Below are 20262 nucleotides of genomic sequence, written 5' to 3'. Positions count from 1 at the left end.
ATTCTTACTAAAACTAAGAATGGAGGGGAATTTCCTGAACTTGATAAAGAATAGCTACATAAAGCCTATAGCTAACAACATTCTTAATGATGAGAACTTGAAGCTTTCCCAGTAAGATCAGGTATAATACAATTATGTCCCCTTTCACTACTCCTTTTCAACATTATACTGGAAGTTCTAGCAAATGTGAAAGAAAATAAAATAAAAGATATGCAAGTTGGGAAGGAAGAAATAAAGCTGTTCTTGTTCACAAATAATATGATCATCTATGTAGAAAATCTGAAAGAACTGACAAAAATACTGGAAATAATAAGCAATTATAGCAAGGCTACAAGTTTAATGAACAAAAGTCTATCACTTTCCAATATACCAGCAATAAACAAGTAGAATTTGAAATTAAAAACACAATACCATTTACATTGGCATCCAAAAAAATTTAAAATACTTAGGTATAAATCTAACAAAATACTTAGGTATAAATCTAACAAAATATGTACAAGATATATATGAGGAAAACTACAAAATTCTGATGAACAAAGTCAAGAACTAAATAAATGGAGAGAAATTCCATGTTTATAATAGGAAGACTCAATATTGTCAAAATGTCAGTTCTTTCCAATTCGATCTATAGATTCAATGCAATCCCAGTCAAAATCCCAGAAAGTCATTTTGTGAATGTCAACAAGCTAAGTCTGAATTCTATAAGAAGAGGAAAAAGACTCATGATAGCCAACAGAATATTGAAGAAGATTAAAGTTGGAGGACTGACATTACTCAACTTCAAGTCTTATATAAAGCAACAGTAATCAAGACAGTGTAGTATTGCAAAGGAATAGACAAAGAGATTAATGGAATAGAGTGGAAAGTCCAGAAACAGATTCACATAAATGCGGTCAACTGATTTTGACAAAGGAGCAAAGGCAACACAATGGAGAAGAAAAAGTATTTTTAATAAATGGTGTTGAAACAGCTGGACATCCACATGCAAAAAAAAAAAAATTAATCTAGACACAGACCTTGCACCCTCCACAAAAATTAACTTAAATGGATCATAGACCTAAGTATAAAACACGAAATGATAAAACTCCTAGAAAATTACATAGAATACCTAGATGTTCTTCAGTATGGCAACTACTTTTTAGATAATATCACCAAAGGCATGATCCATGAAAGAAATAACTGATGACCTGGACTTCATTAAAATTAAAAACTTCTGCTCTGTGAAAGGCAATGTCAAGAGAATGAGAATACAAGGCACAGACAACATAAAAATATTTGCAAAAAACATCTGATTAGGGACTGTTATCCAAAATATATAAAGAACACTTAAAACTCAACAATAAGAAAATGAACAACCTAATTAAAAAATGGACCAAAGACCTTAACAGACAAATCACAAAAAAAGATATATAGATGGCAAATAAATATATAAAAAGATGTTCAATATATGTCACTAGGAAATTACAAATTAAAACAACGAGATATCATTATACACCTATTAGAATAGCCAAAATACAGAACAATCCAGACAACACCAAATGCAGGCATAGATGTGGAGTAACAGGTGCTCACATTCATTGCTGGTGGGAATGCAAAATGGTGCAATCACTTTATAAGACAGTCTGGTAGTTTCTCACAAAACTAAACATACTGTTACCATATGATTTAGCAATCACACTCGTTGGTATTTACCTAAAGGAGCTGAAAACACATACCTACACAAAAACCTACACATAGAACTAGCATAACAAAAGCATTCTGAAAAAAAAAAGAAAAAAGTCAAAGGACTCGCTAAGTGCTTTCAAGACTTACTATATAGCTACAGTAATCATGGCATTGTGGTACTGGCAAAGGGACAGACAGACACATAGATCAATGAAACAACAGAGAATTCAGGATAGATCTACTTATATGTGTTCAATTGTTATTTTACAGAACTAAAAGACAATTCAGTGGAGAGAAAATATCTTTTCAACAAATAGTACTGGGTCAAGTAGGTATCCACAAGCAAAGAAAAGAACCTCAACCCATACTTCACACCATATACAAAAAATTAATCTAAAATGGATCATAGTTCTAAATGTAAGATTTAATGTAAGATTTAAATATGAAACTGTAGAAGAAAACATAGAAGCAAGACTTTATATTCTCTGGTTAGGCAAACATTTCTTAGCTATGACACTGGAAATAAAATACATAAAATAAAAAAGTGATAAATTGGGGACTTCAACAAGTTAAGAACTTCTGCTCTTCAAAAGACACTTTAAGAAAATGTAAACATGTTATAAAATGTAAAAAAAACCCAAAACCCCCAAAAAACAAAAACCCAAAAAAACAAAAAAACCCTGCAAATCTCCCATCTGTTAAAGAACTGTTATCCAGAATATACATAACTTTCAAAATTCAGCAACCGAAAGACAAATAAATAACCCAATTCTTAAAAATGGGAAAAGAGGATCTGTTATGGCAAATAAGCACAGAAAGCAATGCTCAACAATATTCATCATGAGAGAAATTCAGATTAAAATCACAATGAGATACCTCTACACACCCACTGGAATGACCAAAGCACAATAAAAACTAATAATTCCAAGTACCAACAAGGATGTAAAACAACTTGAGTTCTCGTAGGAATGCAAAATAGTCCAGCCACTTTGGGGAAGTTTACAGTTTCTCATAAAGTTAAACGGAATTATCACACTACCCAGCAATCCCAGTCCTATGTATTTACTCAAACAGAACAAAAACTTATGTTAACACAAAATCCTATTTGAGAATGTTGTGCTGGTTTAATTAATAATCATCCGACATTAGAAACAACCTAAATAACTTTCGATTAATCCACACAATGGAATACTATTCAGTAATAAAAAAGGAATAAACTATTGATAAATGCAACAATATGGATAAATCTCAAAGGCATTATGCTAGGTCAAAAAAGTCAGACTCAAAAAGTTGCAAAATACATGACTCCATTCATATAACATACTGGAAATGTCAAAACTATAGGGACGGAAAAATAGGTCAGTGGTTTCCAGGAACAAGAAATGGTGGGAGAGGTTCGTGACAAAGGGGAATGGGGAAATCTTGAGGGATGATAAAATTGTTCTACATCTTGATTCTGGGTGCTGTACAACTGTTTGCATTTGTCAAAAATCAAAGAACTCTCACTAAAAAGTAAGATGTATATATACATCATTAATTAAAACAGTTTAAAAAACAGGCAGCAAGGCATAGGCAAGGAGAAAATATAAAGTACCTATCTGAATATATAAATATATAAATTCAGAATATATAAATATCTATGAGTCAATAATATAAATAATTCTTTTATAAATGGACAACAGATGCTTCACAAAACTATACAGATGACAAATGACTGAATGGAAAAGTGCTCAGCTTCATCAGGTATCACAGGAATGCACAGTAGAGCCAAATGAAATACAATACATTCAAAAGAATAGCTGGAATTAAACAGAATGCTGACAACATCAGTGATGTCAAAGATATGGAACGACTGGGACTTTCGTACATTGCTTGTGAAAACACAAAATGGTACGTCACTTTGGAAAGGAGAAGTTTCTTATAAAGTTAAAATGGCACTTAACTATATAATCAAGCCATCCAATTCCTGAGTATTTATTCAAGAGAAATGAAAACATATGTTCACATAGACTTGTACTCAAATGTTCATATAAGTTATAATCAACAAAACCATAAACTGGAAACAACGCATCTGTCCGCCAATTGCTGAATGAACAAGCAAACTGGTACAGCCATACAAAGGAATACTACTCAGCAATAAAAAGAAGTGGTGTTCACAACAATGCAGACAATTTGAAAAGCATCATGCCAACTGAAAGACTACAGACAAAAGTCTACATACTCTATGATTCCATTTATACAGCATTCTGAAAATAGCAAAACTATAATGACATAAAGCAGATTAGTGATTGCTAAGGTGATAGGGAGAGAGAACTGATTCAAAGGAGTACAAGAGAAATTTCTGATAAAGATAAAATGTTCTTTATCAAAAATTTTGGTGGTACTTGCATGACTGTATATATTTGTCAAAACTCACTGAATTTCATAATATTGGGGAATTTTATTGTTTAAATTAAACCTTTTCTATACCTCTTTAGAGTCTTTTCATAACTACAAAAAAGTCAGAAAATAAAGACAAGCCAAATAAAAAATTTTTTAACAACCTTAAACTCCACCACCAGGGACAATAACCACTATTAGCATTTTGATATATAATACCAAGGATATTTTTCATTGTAAACATTAACTTCTGGTAAAAACTAAAATAGGATCATAGCTCACTTCATTCTGTTCCGGAGTCTCATTATTTTGAATTCCTAAATAGAGTGCCAATGTTTCTATTTCAATAAATACATCATACACATTAAAAAAGAAAAACAGACTATGCTATGATTCTCCTAGTTGTAAGTAAACACCAAGAATTCCAACTGTATAATGACTTTTGTTGTTATTAATTATTTCAACATTTACAAAACTTTTACTTAACTCACAGGTCTTAAATTTTCTAAAAAAATTATTTTCTAGTTTTGCTAAATAAAATTCAAATAAATCCTTTATAAAAATAAAACAAAATCTCACCTTTATGGGATGACAGGATGATTAAAAATAACAGTAAACATTAAATAAACATTAATTAAAGATTTTTTTTGGAAGAAAGGATTATTTGTTGATTTGTTACCATTGACTCTGTAAATTTAGGGGAAGATGCTGTACTTGCACACAAAAAGGGCCACTCTATTTAAACAGTTTTTCTTTTTATTATTATTATGAAAGAAAAAAGAAACCCCAGGGTCTAAAATGTAATGAGTGATCCTATTAGTTCCACCAGACTAAAATCATACAGTCTACGTATGTGGTCTTTTCAGCCACATCTGTCATGAACCATTTTTACATCACAAAATGCAAAATACAGAGCACCGATATGGTAGATGAGACCTGGGAAAGTATTCATCATTTGATTTCCCCCCAGAAGAAAAACTGGCTCATATGAAGATAGGTTACAATTCTTTGCTGAGCATACTTAGAGCTTAGATATATTTTAGAATTAAACCTTAACATAATCCAAGCAACAAAGTGAAAACCATAAGGAAGTAAAGGATTAAATCAAATTTAAAAAAAAAGAAATCTCAATCATAATTTTCTTAAAATCCACATATTTTGCTTGGTTAGAATACATGGATCAATTATTTAAAAACATTTATAAGATATAAAAATGTATAAAAGTGCTTATCACATAGTAGATGCTCAATAAATAACACTCAATGTTTAAATATTTCATGTAACACATTTTATTAAGCATTTTATATACTGATCTCATATTTCCCCTTTTACATCAAAATGGAATTTTTACTAACATAAGACATACAGTATAAAAGAGTTCTGAATTATTTCCTTGACTTACCACTTTTTGGTAAATTTCTTTCTATAGTATTATTTTATTCTTACATGAAAACATAAACTATAATTTCCCTTATAGGAAAAAGTTGGTTATCATTCCAAACTTTTTAATGGCTTAAATTAAGAAATATTAAAAGGTGATTAATTTAAAAAAAACCTCATTACATAATTCTATTTTAGATAAATGATTTTCAACGATTCTAAACTGCACACTTGATATATAAACATCCAAATCTTATACACTTGTCAGTCTTTCAATAATGAAGTCTGAGAAAAATAAATTCGCAGACACCCAAGTGAATTGGCAACTGTAAGTGACAGAAGCCCTTCTAAATCCTCTGTTTACACTGGGGATTAGTGGAGTAGATTTTAAGTTGCAAACTGAACAGTCCATGGTCAAGGGAACCTGCTCCCTGTCAGCCCGCAGGGCATAAGGACAAAGCATGGTCCTGGTAGGAAGTGACCCATAAACGTATTCGTACCCAGGATTTATACAAAGCCAGTCTGCCTCACAGAAACTCCATATGACCATTAACTGGCCTGCAAGGCCTGCCAGGAGGCCTAATTACAGGTCTACAGAGCCCAATAACAAAAGCTGAAGGGCTTTAGCCTAAGGATGATCTGCTTTATACTGACTTGAGAGAGTCCATATAGAGGACCCAAAAGAAAGAGGTTTAGCTTTAAAATTCTCCCCAGAGATCCAGCATTGTACTCCAGTCTAGAAAGCCCACATGCAACATACTTCAGCTAGGCTTAAGCATACCACCCTCTCAAAATTAACATTCAACTACTGTCTGCTTAACATCTGCTCAAACATGGCAAGTCAGACTCTGGCTGATAGCTTTCTTCTTACTAAATATTATTAGGAATAAATAAGCCATTCAAAAATAAATGTGTAACTGATGCTAAAACAAACAACATACTTTAAAAAGCTATTTACTAAATGATTCTCTTTAGGGAAGCACTATTATATCTTTTTGGCCTAATATGAAGCCAAAAAGTGTCTTCATATTGGAAACTGAAAGTTAAATTAACATTATCAATTTGATTTTGCATTAAAGCTATTACATTTTATTTAGAATTTCTGAAGTTTACAGAAATCATATTTGATGAAAAAATGTTTTAACCAATGCCTAAGTCAATTAAACTATTTAAGGTTTTATTCGTTTGTTTCTTTTTAAAAGCACTATTCTTAATTCTTGATAATTTCTAACTGCATATGCGTGCTCGTATGAGAAGGATGTTTGGCTCAATATCTCTTCTTTCATTACCTCATAAAGCCACTGTGGTGATGTCATAAAAAAGAACTCCTACTCCTACTAGCTAACATTTATAGTACACTCAGTAACATGTTAGGTGCTGTTCTAATCACTTAATTACATTAACTTATTTATGTCTCATAAAACTCTAAAGATATGCATTACTATTATTCCCATTTGATAAATAAAAAAACTGATTTTCAGCAAGCTTTAACAACTTTCACATGGTTTTATCAGTAAATAATGGAGTTGAGACGTACTCAGGCATTCTGACTTGAGAACTTAACCACCGTAGTATATTATCTTTCAGAATAACTGCTAATACTGACTCAATACTTACTGTGTATCAGGCACTGTTCTAAGTGGTCTGCAAATGTTAACTCATTTAAACTCCATAACAACAACCTCATCAATTATGTACTAATAATATCTCCATTTTATAGATGAGGAAAGTAAAACGGAGTAAAGGGGAGGTAAAATGCCCAAGCTCCCAGAGTTAGAAGTGAAGCTGGATATGAATCTAGACTATCAATATATAATCAAGTAGAAGGCAACATCAATAAAAAAATTTTGAAAACCATTTATATGAGATAGAAATTATCATTTGCTCTGTTTCTTTAGGCTTCTCCTACAGTGAAAGCCTCTCATAATAAATCAGCCTATTTCTTGGAGCCACAGATCAGTGGTCAGAAACCTACAGAGCAAAACCTCTGTTAGCTTTAAATCAGGGTAGCAGAATGGCTTTCTATGCTCCCTGGAAACAGTACAGCATTATTATGGTAACCTCATTTGTAATTCTCAGAATCACAAATACTTAAAGCTATACTGGACTTTAGAGGGAATATTGAGACTTCCAAGGTCACATGGCTATGAAAAGAAAGGGTCAGGACTTACTTGGCTTCTAGATGCTTACTAGGTAACTACAAGAATAATATCTAAGCTTAACATGCTGCAGAAGAATTGGGATGGAGTGGGGCTCCTATGGCTAATACTTAAGCACAGCTTCTTACCTGGATATCGTATGTAAGTGTGTGTCACTTATCTGTGTTTTAAAATATTTAACCAGCTTCTATCCCAAGCGAAGGTCTCTGAAATACATGTCTCTAGTTAGGTTGAAGACAAAAATATTGATGGTCATAAAACATTACCCTGGATCTTTCAAAATAATTAGAAATTTAACTACTATGAGTACTCTAATAGTTAAGGAAAAGGACATTTTTGAGTGAAACTTTAGTCCTCTTCTATTACCAGTTAGAAAGCACTCATTTCAGAATCAAAGGCTTGATTGAGGATACAAATTATTTTATTGTAAGGTAATTATAGCTTTACACCTAACAAAACAAGGTATGTATTTGGTAAAATTTTCTATCACTCTTCTTTCTTCCCAATATAACTGGGATTTAACCTATGGACAGAAATAGAGTCAGAAATCGTTGGATTTGAGTCCTGGTTCTGCCACTTATTAGCTATGTGATCTTTTACAAGTCATTTACACTTTCAGGATATTTGTAAAATAGAACTAATTAGCTCTCCATGCAGTGATGTGAGTCAAACGATAAAAGATTTATGAAAGTGCTTTGAAAACTATAAAGCACAATACAAAGGGTTGTAGACATTATTCAGAAAATGAAATATTAGATTTTTATGATAAAGGTGATTTACCATACATGCACTAAAAGTAATTTCTATTTTTTCTTATGACACCAGAGATATAATTTTAAAGGTTGCATGTGTCGGTAATTTTATTAAAACTAAAATATTAAAGTGATTTTAGAGAAAATTGTGCCTTGAAACTAATTGTGAAAAGAGTCATCTTTTCATGCTAATGAAAAATATTTCTGAAAAATCTCTCCTCTAAATCCTTCAAACCCATGAACATACTTGGCATAACATGATACTGTATATTTATGAAAACCTAAATAATATTTGGAAAGATCCTAAAAAGTCAAACAACAGTGAGAGCAAAAGTAACAGATACAAGTTTTTAAGTAAACTTATTATTCTTCTTCCTCCTCTGTGATGATCATGTGTCATTATCTTTTCTGTCATGCACTACCTTAAAATCTAAGATTAAAATGTCAGATTATGGCCCTATATTGTCTACATTTGAAGCCAGAAAATTTTTTCATACATTTACTTTAAAATCCATCAAACACTTAGGCTGTTTCCATGTCCTGGCCATCATGAATAATGCTGCTATGAACATTGGTGTACAAATACCTTTTCGGATATGGGTTTTCAAGTCTTTAGGGTAAATACCCAAGAGGGATTGCTGGATCACATGGACATGCAAGCAACCGAAGTGTCCTACAACAGATGATTGGATAAAGAAGTTGTGGTACATATGTACAATGGAATATTATTCAGCCATAAGAAGAGATGAAATACTGCCACTGTGACAACGTGGCTGGCCTCGAGATAATCATGCTAAGCGAAATAAGCCAGACAGAAAAAGTGTAAAACCACATGATATCACTTATATGTGGGATATAAACCTAAAAGCAACAAACGAACAGGACAAACAAACAGACACTTATGGGCATGGACAACAGACTAGTGGTTACCAGAGGGTAGGGGGTGAGGGGAAAGAGAGATGTAGGTGTGGTAAAAGGGGTCAAATATGTGGTGACAGAAAGAAATCGAACTATGGGAGGTGAACATACAATGCAATATATATATATATATATTTTACTGTTAAATTGTACACTTGAAACTTACTGGATTTTATTAACCAATGTTACCATAATAAAATTAGTTAAAAAAAAATCCATCAAACAGTGGTTATAAAGAGCACACCAGAATTTAAAGGTTTACTTTTCAGTTATCCAGATTGTTGTTTCTCTCAATGACTTATACACCAAAAAGTAACAGCTGGAATTCTTTTGGGTATGTTACCACTCACCACAGCTGTTAAAACTGCTGGGAATGATTTGAGAATTTTAGATATGGTTCCTGACTTTCAGAAGTTTATTATTTCATTGGGAAAATAAATCCAGCACTCATGAAACAATTAAACATTAATATTAGCAGTATGTGAGTAAATATCAGCCTAAATGGTATGCACAGACTAGGACAAAAGGAATTCAAAGGAAGAGAGAAAGATCATGTGCTGGAAACGGCAGGGAAATAATGTGGAAATTCTATTGCAGATGAGTCCTGAAGTGTTTGAAGAGGGAAGACGAAGGAGAAAGACATTTCTAGAAGAAACAAAATCATGAGCAAAGATTCCCAGGTAGAAAACAAACAAACAAACAAACAAACAAACAAACAAACACATCACTCAAAGAACAATGAGAAAAAGCACAGAATTCTAAGAAATAAAGACAGAAAAGTCTTTAGATCCCCCATACAGAACCTTGGAACCTGAAGTATATAAGCGTAAAATTGATTTTGTAAGCAATAGAGAGCCAATTAATAATTCTGAGCAATGGAGTAGCATGACCAAATGGTGGCCAAGAGAATCATCTAGCAGTGGTATTTACAAAATGTATATAGAAATAAAGATTTCCAGTGGCTATCCTTTGCCAGGCTCCGGGCTAGGCACTTATTGTATTATGATATTTATCTTCACAACGACCGTGCAAGGTAGTTATTATCTCCTTCCTTACAAATGAGGAAATGATGGTATAGAGAAATCCCAAATCTAAATATTTTCAAACAAGAAATTCAAATGTGTGCCATGATCTAGTTGAGACAATAGGAGTCTGTACTCATATATTGCTGGTGGAAATGTAAAACGGTTCAGCTGCTGTGGGAAAGTTTAGTGGTTTCTCAAAATGTTAACCAAAGAATTACCAAATGATTCCACTATTATACTCCTAGGTATCTACCCCTAAAATTACAAATGGGTACTCAAACAAGTACAAATAAATGCATGTTCATAACACTATTCACAGTAGCCAAAAGGTGGAAATAACTCAAATTTCCATCAATATATAAGTGGATAAACAAATAGTGTATATAAATACAATGGAATATTATTCAACCATAAAAAGGAATAAAAACGGACACATGCTACACCATGGCTGTACCTCCAAACCATATGCTAAGTGAAAGAAGCCAAACACAAAAGGTCACACATAGTATGATTTCATTTACATGAAATAACCAGGATAGATAAATTCACAGAGACAGAGTGCCAATTAGTGGTCACCAGAAGCTGAGGTAACGGGAATGGGGAGAAAACTGCTTAATAGTAAGAGGTTTCACTTTGGAGTGATGCAAATGTTTTAGAACTAGTTAGAGGTGGTGGTTATAAAGCATTATAAATATATTTAATGCCTCTTTAAATATATAATTGTTCACTTTAAACACAAATGATTAATTTTATATTATGTGAATTTCACCACAATAGATTACTTTTTATAATTAGAGTACTATGGTAAACTAGAAAACATACACATCTGTCATGTTCCATTTAAAACATCCTGTGTGGGCTAAACAATAAACACCAAACTGTTCAAGGTTACAGAACGAGTAGGAAGCAGACTTAGAACTCTTCCTGTATTCACCACCATCTCTCTGGAGAAGTAACAGAATTGAAGTAAGAGACCAATTAAGAGGTAATGGATTAACCTTTGGATGAAATGTTTGGCATCTAGTAAGGAGATGGCAGTGGGAAAGATAATAAAGGGATAAATATAAACAAATATTTCAAAATAAGAGTCATTAATTCTAGGTGAATGATTGTCTATAAAGAAGTCAAAGAAAAATTTTAATCTTAAATAGAAGAATGATAAAAGTATTCCTAAAGAGGAAAAGAAGACATCATGGCAGAAAGTGTTTGTATTTGGACTTAGTACCACAGAGTAAATCATTAGCTGCAGTTACCATTTCGATTCAATCTTACAAATTTACACAATTTTGCAACCTTCTGTGTCTTACTGCCATTTGAAGATTTTTAAAAAAGCAATCTTAGTTATAACCTTAATTTCACATCACCCTTGAATTAAAAGTTTAAACAAGTTAAACCAAACACAAAATTTGATTTCAATTGCAATTTGGTAATGAACATGAAAAATGATTCTATCTAAATCTAGAGATTCAGCATAGCAAAGTAGAAAAATATAACAGTTTAGCACATATGAAATATAATCATAAATATAATAAAATTTGACTTCAAATTCATGTTTGGTACAATATACATGACATCCTATCCATTTTGCTTAATGTTATTTTACTCTTTCAAAATCATACCACTAATAATCGTTGCCAAATATTCTAAATATATTTTACTTCCAAACCAGTAACATTATGAACATTCACTAATAATTCAAATAACAATACAATGGTTATATACAAAGCTTTCTTCTGAGACCTACAGAGTAAAAGACTAAATTTAATCAGCAGGATGTCTATATATGAACCCTATGGACTAGATCATGGTAATTATAAGGTTGAAATGAATCCTGTCTCAAGAATCCAACACACAGTCTTAATCCTTTCCCCGTACCCAGTTTCCTGGCCCCCAAATCGAAGGTGTTTTCCCTGGGAACTCAAGTAAACGTTAATGTGACAGAATGGGTACTACCGGACCTTCCTGTCCAGCCACTTCACTCTTAGGACCAGGCTAGACTTTAACTGCAAGCCTCATCAGACTGGCTCAAGTTCTTTTTATTCCCCTCCCTCCTTTTATTTTAATTGTTAATTTTTAACAATACAATGAACACCGTGAATTCATCACTGAAACAGAGTTCTGGAACCCTGACAGTAAGTTCTCCCTTATCCATCCATCTGCTTCCCCTCTCCAGGCAGTTCTCATTAAAAGCAGTACTGGATATTTTTCAAAGGGGTATAATACATTATATCATACTATGAAGCAATACATTCATAGAACTGGCATCAAAAAAGCAAAGTCTGGTAAAAATGGTTACTTAACCAGTGGCAGTGAAAAGTAACACAGTTTTTTTTTGTAAAGTAATATAGCAAAAATGTACAAAAAGTTGCTCTAAAAATTAATGCCCACTAACCTCATAAACTCATTTTTTTATAGTAATCAATCCCAAGAAAATAATCTAAAATTAAAAAGCACAATTTGTAATAGGATGTACATAACAGTGTTACTGATAAGAGGAAAAAGCTGAGACAACATATATAATCAACAAGAAGAAATTAATAAATAATATTACATCTAGCTAAGGTCTGTCCTTTGCTAATCTAGGCCAATATACATTTTTTAATTTGAAAACTGTCATGATGTTCTGAATGCTTCTCAAATATATAGAATCTAGCTTTTTATCCTTAATAGAATTGACAGCATTAAATTTTTTAAAATCAGGATGATGGCTGGGACCAATATAAACCAGTTAAACACTGTGAGGTTTAGACTGTCATATTTGTTTTATAATATTCTTCAAAATCATTAAAAGATGAAGAAATAAAAGAAAACTGTATAAAACTATTAAATGAAATTCTATATAGTTGTATTAATAGAAGCAAATATTTTCTGGACTAAGTACCATAAATATTTTCTTTTAAAGTTAGAGTTTGTCAATACTCAAATTATGAAATGAAAATATTTTTTCAAAGCAAAATGCCACTAAAGAATAAATGCATATTATGTAAATGATAATCATACTAATTAGCTTTATCCTATAACATAAAACCCTAGAGCAAGAAAACTTTAATTCATAAAATGAATACATACATAAAATACATAAAATAAAAGTGACTTGTATGTAATTTTATAAATAAAAAGGTAAAGAATGACCTTTAGGTAATATACTGTAGTAATAAATATTTAAGGTAAAATATGGCCATATATATATAACCTAGATCTCATAAATTTGTGAGGATATACAAAAATAGGTGTTTTTCTTTTTGACCTACTGTAAGCATGTCAGGATTTATTTCAAGCTTTTCATTTAAATAAAGTTAATTATCAACACTTACCAGCAGCTTCAAGAACCAGCTGCAGTCTGGCTTTAGCTTGTTCAGCTGGTGGCTAAAAATCAACCACAAAAGACATTTACAGGTCAGTTTTAATAGATGGAGCTTTAATGCACTGTTATGCAGTATCAGAAAATTTAGAGAACTTTATTCTAATCAATATTAATATCCACCTACCTTTGAACAAATTGCATCATAGCAGTTCTACCAATCTACTCTCTCACTGTAGTAATCAGATAATACTTTTCATTAACATGATGCAAGAATAAAGTTCTTTCATTTTCTTTTTACTGGAAAAGGTTTTGTTTACTACCCAACATTGTACCAATCAGCAGTAGCTTACATAACGATAACTTAATAATGAGGTGAAACCCATACATTTAACAACATATTAGTTGCATATGGAAACATGTAAAGTGATTTATTAGAATTGAAACAACAACTTAAAGTCCAATACATCAGGCAAGTCATATCCTAAAACTAAAGACTTTGTTTTCCTAACTCTACTGGAAAGAAGCAATTGTGATAAAGATAGGACATGATGTGAGTTAAGTGCTTTCAATTCCTACTAACTGTCCTAATATGGTTCTCTCAATAAACCTTGATTCAATATAGTTGATAATGTTGAAATTAACTTCTTTCCTACCAGCGACCTTACTCTGAGATTTTTGGATAGATAATGTGTTGATGGTATCCAAACTATAACAGACTGTATCAAGACTATGATTTTTATGAAAGACCTGTTAAAAACTATTTTTAATACTTAACACTTCACAATATATTTATAAAGATGTAAGCATGTGACTAAACAAACATTTATATACAATCATTTGAGAATTAACATTTTACAAAATATATTAGAATATTTCGTTACTTGTGAAATAAAGCTTAAATAAAAAGCATTAAATAACTGGATATAGAAACATGTGCTCAGAAAGTTTAAGAATTTGAATGGTGCTTCTGAACTGTAAGAAACAGGATGGGAGAGAGTTAAATGAGATGGGAGGGAAGACAGGGGAGAGCTTTTTATAACATAGAACAGGGGTTAACAAACTGCAGCCCTAGACCAGTGGCTGGTTTTGTAAATAAGTTTTATTGGAACACAGCCATGACCATTTGTTTATATATTGTTTGTGGTTGCTTTTGTGCTCAACTCAACAATAGCAGGAAACTTATGTCTATCAAAGCCTAAAATATTTATCAACCAGACCTTTAAAGAAAAGTTTGCTGACCCCTGACATAGAAGATGGAGGGACTTAACAAGAATTTGAAACAGCAGGGCGATAAGATGAGATCTGTACTTTGAGACATCATTCTAGCCTTATGAAGTGAAAGGCATGTGACTGGAGGCCAGGAGCGCAGTTAGGGAGCAATTAAAGAATTCCTGGAGAAAGATAAAGAGGGCCTGAGGTGAAGCAGTAGCAGTAAGGTTGGACAGGAAGAACTAGATTTGAGAAATATTTAATTGGTAACATGTTTGGGTGTGAGAGGAGGAGCTGACAAACAAAAGAGTACTTCATGTCATATATTTGTAGAGAAAATGTATGTAAGTGTGCTTTATAAAGTATTGGATGCGTGACATCAAATTAAAATATCACAGCAAAATTCTAATGGCAGAATGACACTTACTGAATAATTTTTCTAACAGTTATATAAACTAAATTGCCTATATGGGCCAAACAGTTAATATAAACATTTACGATGATAAAGGGAAATGACATTAGACATCAGTATCAGGGAGCACAGAGAGTGTGGAGAACTGTGGAATACACGGCCCCGCCAAAGCAAGCAGTTGATACTCAGCACTAACTCACTGTCATCATGCAGAACTGCAACTCCAGGCTTACAAAATTTCTTGACTTTTCGTGAGACTTTAAGTCACTATAAAGACTAATACTGTGTAGAACACACAGCACTTCTAAGAGCCAGGTCCAATCCCAAGAAAGTTTGTGTGCCTATGTCATCTACTTAACACACACAATAGAAACGTGATACTTTGTGCAATATAACATAACTAGAAAGGCAAGAAGAAAATGATGTTCTGAATAGCAGTTCCCAATGAAGCTAAGAATTATGAAGCATACATTTCTGAGGGTCCAATAAGCAGCATCCTTTGATAGAAAAATGTTAGACACTTTATTGATTAAGATATTTCATGGGAAAGTTTATGTACTTTATAAGGAAACATTATTTTTAATAATTAAGAATATGTAAGACATAGAAAAATATATAGAATGAGTACCCACATCTAATAAAATATTAACAATATTGTTAAAATCTCTTACCCACAAAATCTTCCTCTATAGCACCCCACCCCCAATTTATAACTACTGTCTTGAAAACGTGATTACCATTCTGAAGGAAAGATTTTTGATGGTTGATAATTATGATAATATCACCTACTAAGATATATTTATATCTTCATTAATTCCTCTAATAAGCTATAACATAGGATTCATATTTCAAAGATAAAGAAAATCAGGGAATAAGAACAGTTTAGTAACTTGCCTCAACTAGTGAATGACAGACTGAAATCAAGACCTTCTGCTCCAAATCTCAGGATCTTTCTAACTAAATCACTACAATATTTATGAAGTCAAAGCAATTAATTTCATAGATATAAAAACATAAGGATAGGTTTTTGATTTTGTTCAAAAGACCAATCTGTTCAAAATACTACATTTGTCCCAGTAATGTAAATGAAATATAATTCCATTCTAAATACATTCGCATATACTAATATAACTTCCTAATTTTATTTGTGAAATATAGGGACCAATTCAACTATGGGATAAAAATACATTGTTAGGTTCACCGGATTTTTTAAAGTAATTTTTATTTTTACTTTTAAAAATATTTGATTTCATTTCTCAAGTACTGGATTCATTTCTCAAACATTATTCTTGTATAGGGAATTCAGATACAAATGTTCTCTCACTTTCTGTCCATCTGCAAATATCTTTCTTTTACTCTGACTGGTGAATAATTTGAATGGATATGGGATTCTTGGTTGCAGTCTTTTTCTGTCAGTCACCTTCCCCTCAAATCCTTTCCAAGGGCCCCCTAACACTGTTTCAGCTTTAAATTTGTCCCAGAAGAGGAAAGGCATCACAACAGGTCTCTTGGCTGAAACCTTCCAGGTCTCACCTGCCTATGTGAGTCAGTAGCTTCTTGGCTCAGAAAAAAATCATTTGGAGCTGGGAATGGAGAGTAGACTGGCAGATACATATTGCTATCATTCTGATTGCTTTCTACAGTTACTTTTTAAAAAAAGATTAAGAGGAAAATAGAAACAATATAGAGTTAAAAGAACATTTTATACTAATCCATTTTTAGTTAAGTATCATCATACTAGCAGGCTTAGAATGAAAATACCTTTGGGGCTTGCGTGCCAAAATTTCTAATGTTTTATCTATTTTAGAATATATTAGATCCTAGGGATTACCATGAATTCCATCTAAAGTTGGTAAATGATACTGTTATTCAGAACTAGAAATCAAATCTTATTTAATAAATAATAATACCAAATACAAATGCACGGAATACAGCAATTTCTCAATATGAGAATTATACAACAAGGACATATTTAAGAACACAATGTCACAGTTATATTGTGTGAAGTAAACTTACAAAGAAAAAATTATATTCCATTAAAAAATAATATTCCTTACATGAAAACTAGTAATGCATAATTGCATAAATATCAACAAAATTAAATTATAGAGAATATGTTGTTCCTTAAAAATAAATTTTAGTACTGACATTAACAGAACAGTAGGAAGACTATGAACTTTTACTGTAAGTTTTTAAAGGCTGTAGTAAAGTTAAAACACTATTGTGTTATGATACCCCAAAAATATATATTAGCATAGATAATATACTGTAATTTTAACTCATTTAAAGAATATTGTACTTCTGCTAGAAATTCTTATCATATAGGGCTTACAAGAAATGTTAAAAAGGTCTTCTTTATGCAGAAATAACCAGAAATAAGAATATATAGGGTTTAAAATTTCTAAATTAATAAAGGACTTTTAATGGGGGTGAGGGGGTTGGTAGTCTTTCTATTGTCATGAATTCTCCAGAACTGCCCTGCCCTTTCCCTCCCCTTGGTAGCTAAGAATACCCACTTAACTCCACTTGTAAGCCCTCGTTTTAGAGAGGAGTATCCAGATTCTTAAGAAAAAACAAAAGCCCTAAGATAAAACTAAAATATAAGTCCGTTTCCTGATGGCTTGAAGAGGTGACTATCCTCAATGTCTAGACTTTTTCCTTTGACTTTGGATTTATCCTTATTTAATCCAATTCCCTGAGTTTCTTATAAATAGACTGCACATCTAGATTCTCAAAATACTGCCAAAGCTAACATTCAAGATCAGCACAATCATTTAAGCCATGACTATATAAAAAAACAGCAGCAAAGAGAAGCCTATTCTTATATAAACCAGTTACCTAAAACTAAACTATTTAAGCTATCTGTTCACCCTTCTCATTTCCTTTCATATTCAGTTCCCTGAACCCCTGGCCACCAATATGGAATTCTGAAAGTTGACAAAAATATGGCCATTCTAGCTGCCACAGTGGCTGTACCATTTTAATTCCCACTAACAGTGTAGAAGGGGTCCAGAGTCTCTACATCCTCGCCAACACTTGTGCTGTGGTATGTATATACACACAAAGGAGTATTATTCAGCCTTAAAAATGAAGGAAATTCTATAATATACTACAGCATGAATAAGGCTTGAGGACCCTTGTGCTAAGTATAAGTGAGTCATAAAAAGAAAACACTGTATAATTCTACTCATATAAGGTACTTAGAGCAGTCAGTATCGTAACTTAGAGCTGCCAGGGGATTAGAGGGAGGGGAAAATGGAAAGTCATTGTTTAATGGGTATAGAGTTTTAGTTTCACAAGATGAAAAGAGTTATGGGGATGGATGGTGGTGATGGCTGCACAACAATGGGAATGTATTTAATGCCACTGAACTGTACACTTAAAAATGGTTAAGATAGCAAATTTTATGTTAAGTGTATTTTATGACAATAAAAACAAAATGAGAAAAATACATACAGGGGTGTTTACTTATAGGACTTGTATTGTTAGAACCTTCCATCCGAAGAGAATGTACAGAATAAATATTTCAGATCTTATAGACACATGGTGTTCGTTAGCATACTATTAGGCCCTCATCGGGTGTTTTCTTTACATTCAATTGTTCAAGATTCATTACTTTTACTTGTTCAAAAATATTATAGATCACCTCTTATGTATAAGGTACCATGCTACAAGTTGAGGATAAAAAGAGAAATAGATATAGCTTCTGGTTTCAAGGATCTAATAGTATGACAGAGAAAATAATAATTTAAACAAACTACTATTTACTAAATGTCTGCATTGTGCCAAGCATGTGTGATATTTCTACCTTAAATTTTTTTCAAAGAGCTTCACTGAGATATAATGGAACTACGATAAAATTATTTAATCAGTTTGATAGGTTTTTGATATACTCATAAAGCCATGAAGTGTCACTACTGTTAAGATAACGAGCATATCCATCACTCTAAAATTCTCCACATGTCCTTCTTTAATTCTTCCACGCCTCTCTGTGCCTCCACTCCACTTCCCAGTCTTCAGGCAAACATTGATCTGCTTTCTATCACCACACATTACTTTGCATTTCCCAGTATTTTTTATAGTTGGAATCATACAATATGTATTTTGTTTTGGTATGGCTTTTTAACTCAACGTAATTGTTTTAAAATCCATCCACATTGTGTGTATATCAGTACTCATTCTTTTTAATTGCCATATTCCACTGTCAGGATACTCTATATTCATTCAGTCTTTATTCATTCACCTGTCAGCATTCAAATTATTTCCAGTTTTTTGGCTACTACTAAAAATACTATAAACATTCACATACAAATCTCTGTATAACTATGTGCTTTCATATCTCTAGGTATAAATATCTGGCATTGGCATGGCTGAGCCACATGGTAAATATATGTTTAACTTTAAAAAAAAATTACCAAACTATTTCCAAAGTGGTTTTACATTCCCACCAGCAGTGTATAAGAGTTCCAGTTACTCTACATCCTAGTAATGACTTAGTACAGTCAGTATTTAATTTCGAAATTCTAATAGGCACCTCATTGTAGCTTTAATCTATATTCCTCTAATGATTAATGGTGTTGAGCATCCTTTCATGTGCCTATTTATTATCCATATATCTTCCTTGGTAAAATGGATGCTCAAAACTTTTGCCACTTTTTATCGGATTGTTTTCTTATTAAGTTTTCAGAGCTCTTAATTATAATGAAAGTAATTTTTCATATATGGGGTTTGCAAAACCGACATACACACAGAGAGAGAATTGTATATTTATATTTATTTTCTGGATAAAGTCCTTCCATGGTTACAGCTAAGAAATCTTTACCTAACTCCAATTCACAAAGATTTGTCCAAGGTTTACACCTACAAGTTTTATAGTTTATGTTACATTTAGTTCCATAAAACAAATTTAATTTTTTATATAGTACAACATTATACACTGAAAAATCTTCCTTTTTTTTTTTTATGTTGCTATCCAATTGTTCCAACATCATTTATGGAAAAGACTATCATTTTCCACTCAATTGCTTTTTCACCTTTGTTAAAATCAATTGGGGATATA

The 20262-nt window shown here is 32.1% G+C and overlaps 1 protein-coding gene across 1 annotated transcript in view; it reads right to left on the bottom strand.

The window, feature by feature from the left end:
- Window positions 1-20262, bottom strand: part of RSRC1 (arginine and serine rich coiled-coil 1) — a 372620-nt gene that overhangs the window by 140278 nt on the left and 212080 nt on the right. Inside the window, exon 7 of the mRNA XM_011379565.2 lies at window positions 13593-13644. Coding sequence (XP_011377867.2) covers window positions 13593-13644 — 52 coding nt within the window. The remainder of the gene's footprint in view (window positions 1-13592; window positions 13645-20262) is intronic.

This window comes from Pteropus vampyrus, unplaced genomic scaffold (assembly GCF_000151845.1).
Source record: "Pteropus vampyrus isolate Shadow unplaced genomic scaffold, Pvam_2.0 Scaffold12, whole genome shotgun sequence".
Lineage (NCBI taxonomy): Eukaryota > Metazoa > Chordata > Mammalia > Chiroptera > Pteropodidae > Pteropus > Pteropus vampyrus.
The sequence above is the reverse complement of the archived record's forward strand: the minus strand, read 5'-3'. Positions and strand labels throughout refer to the sequence as shown.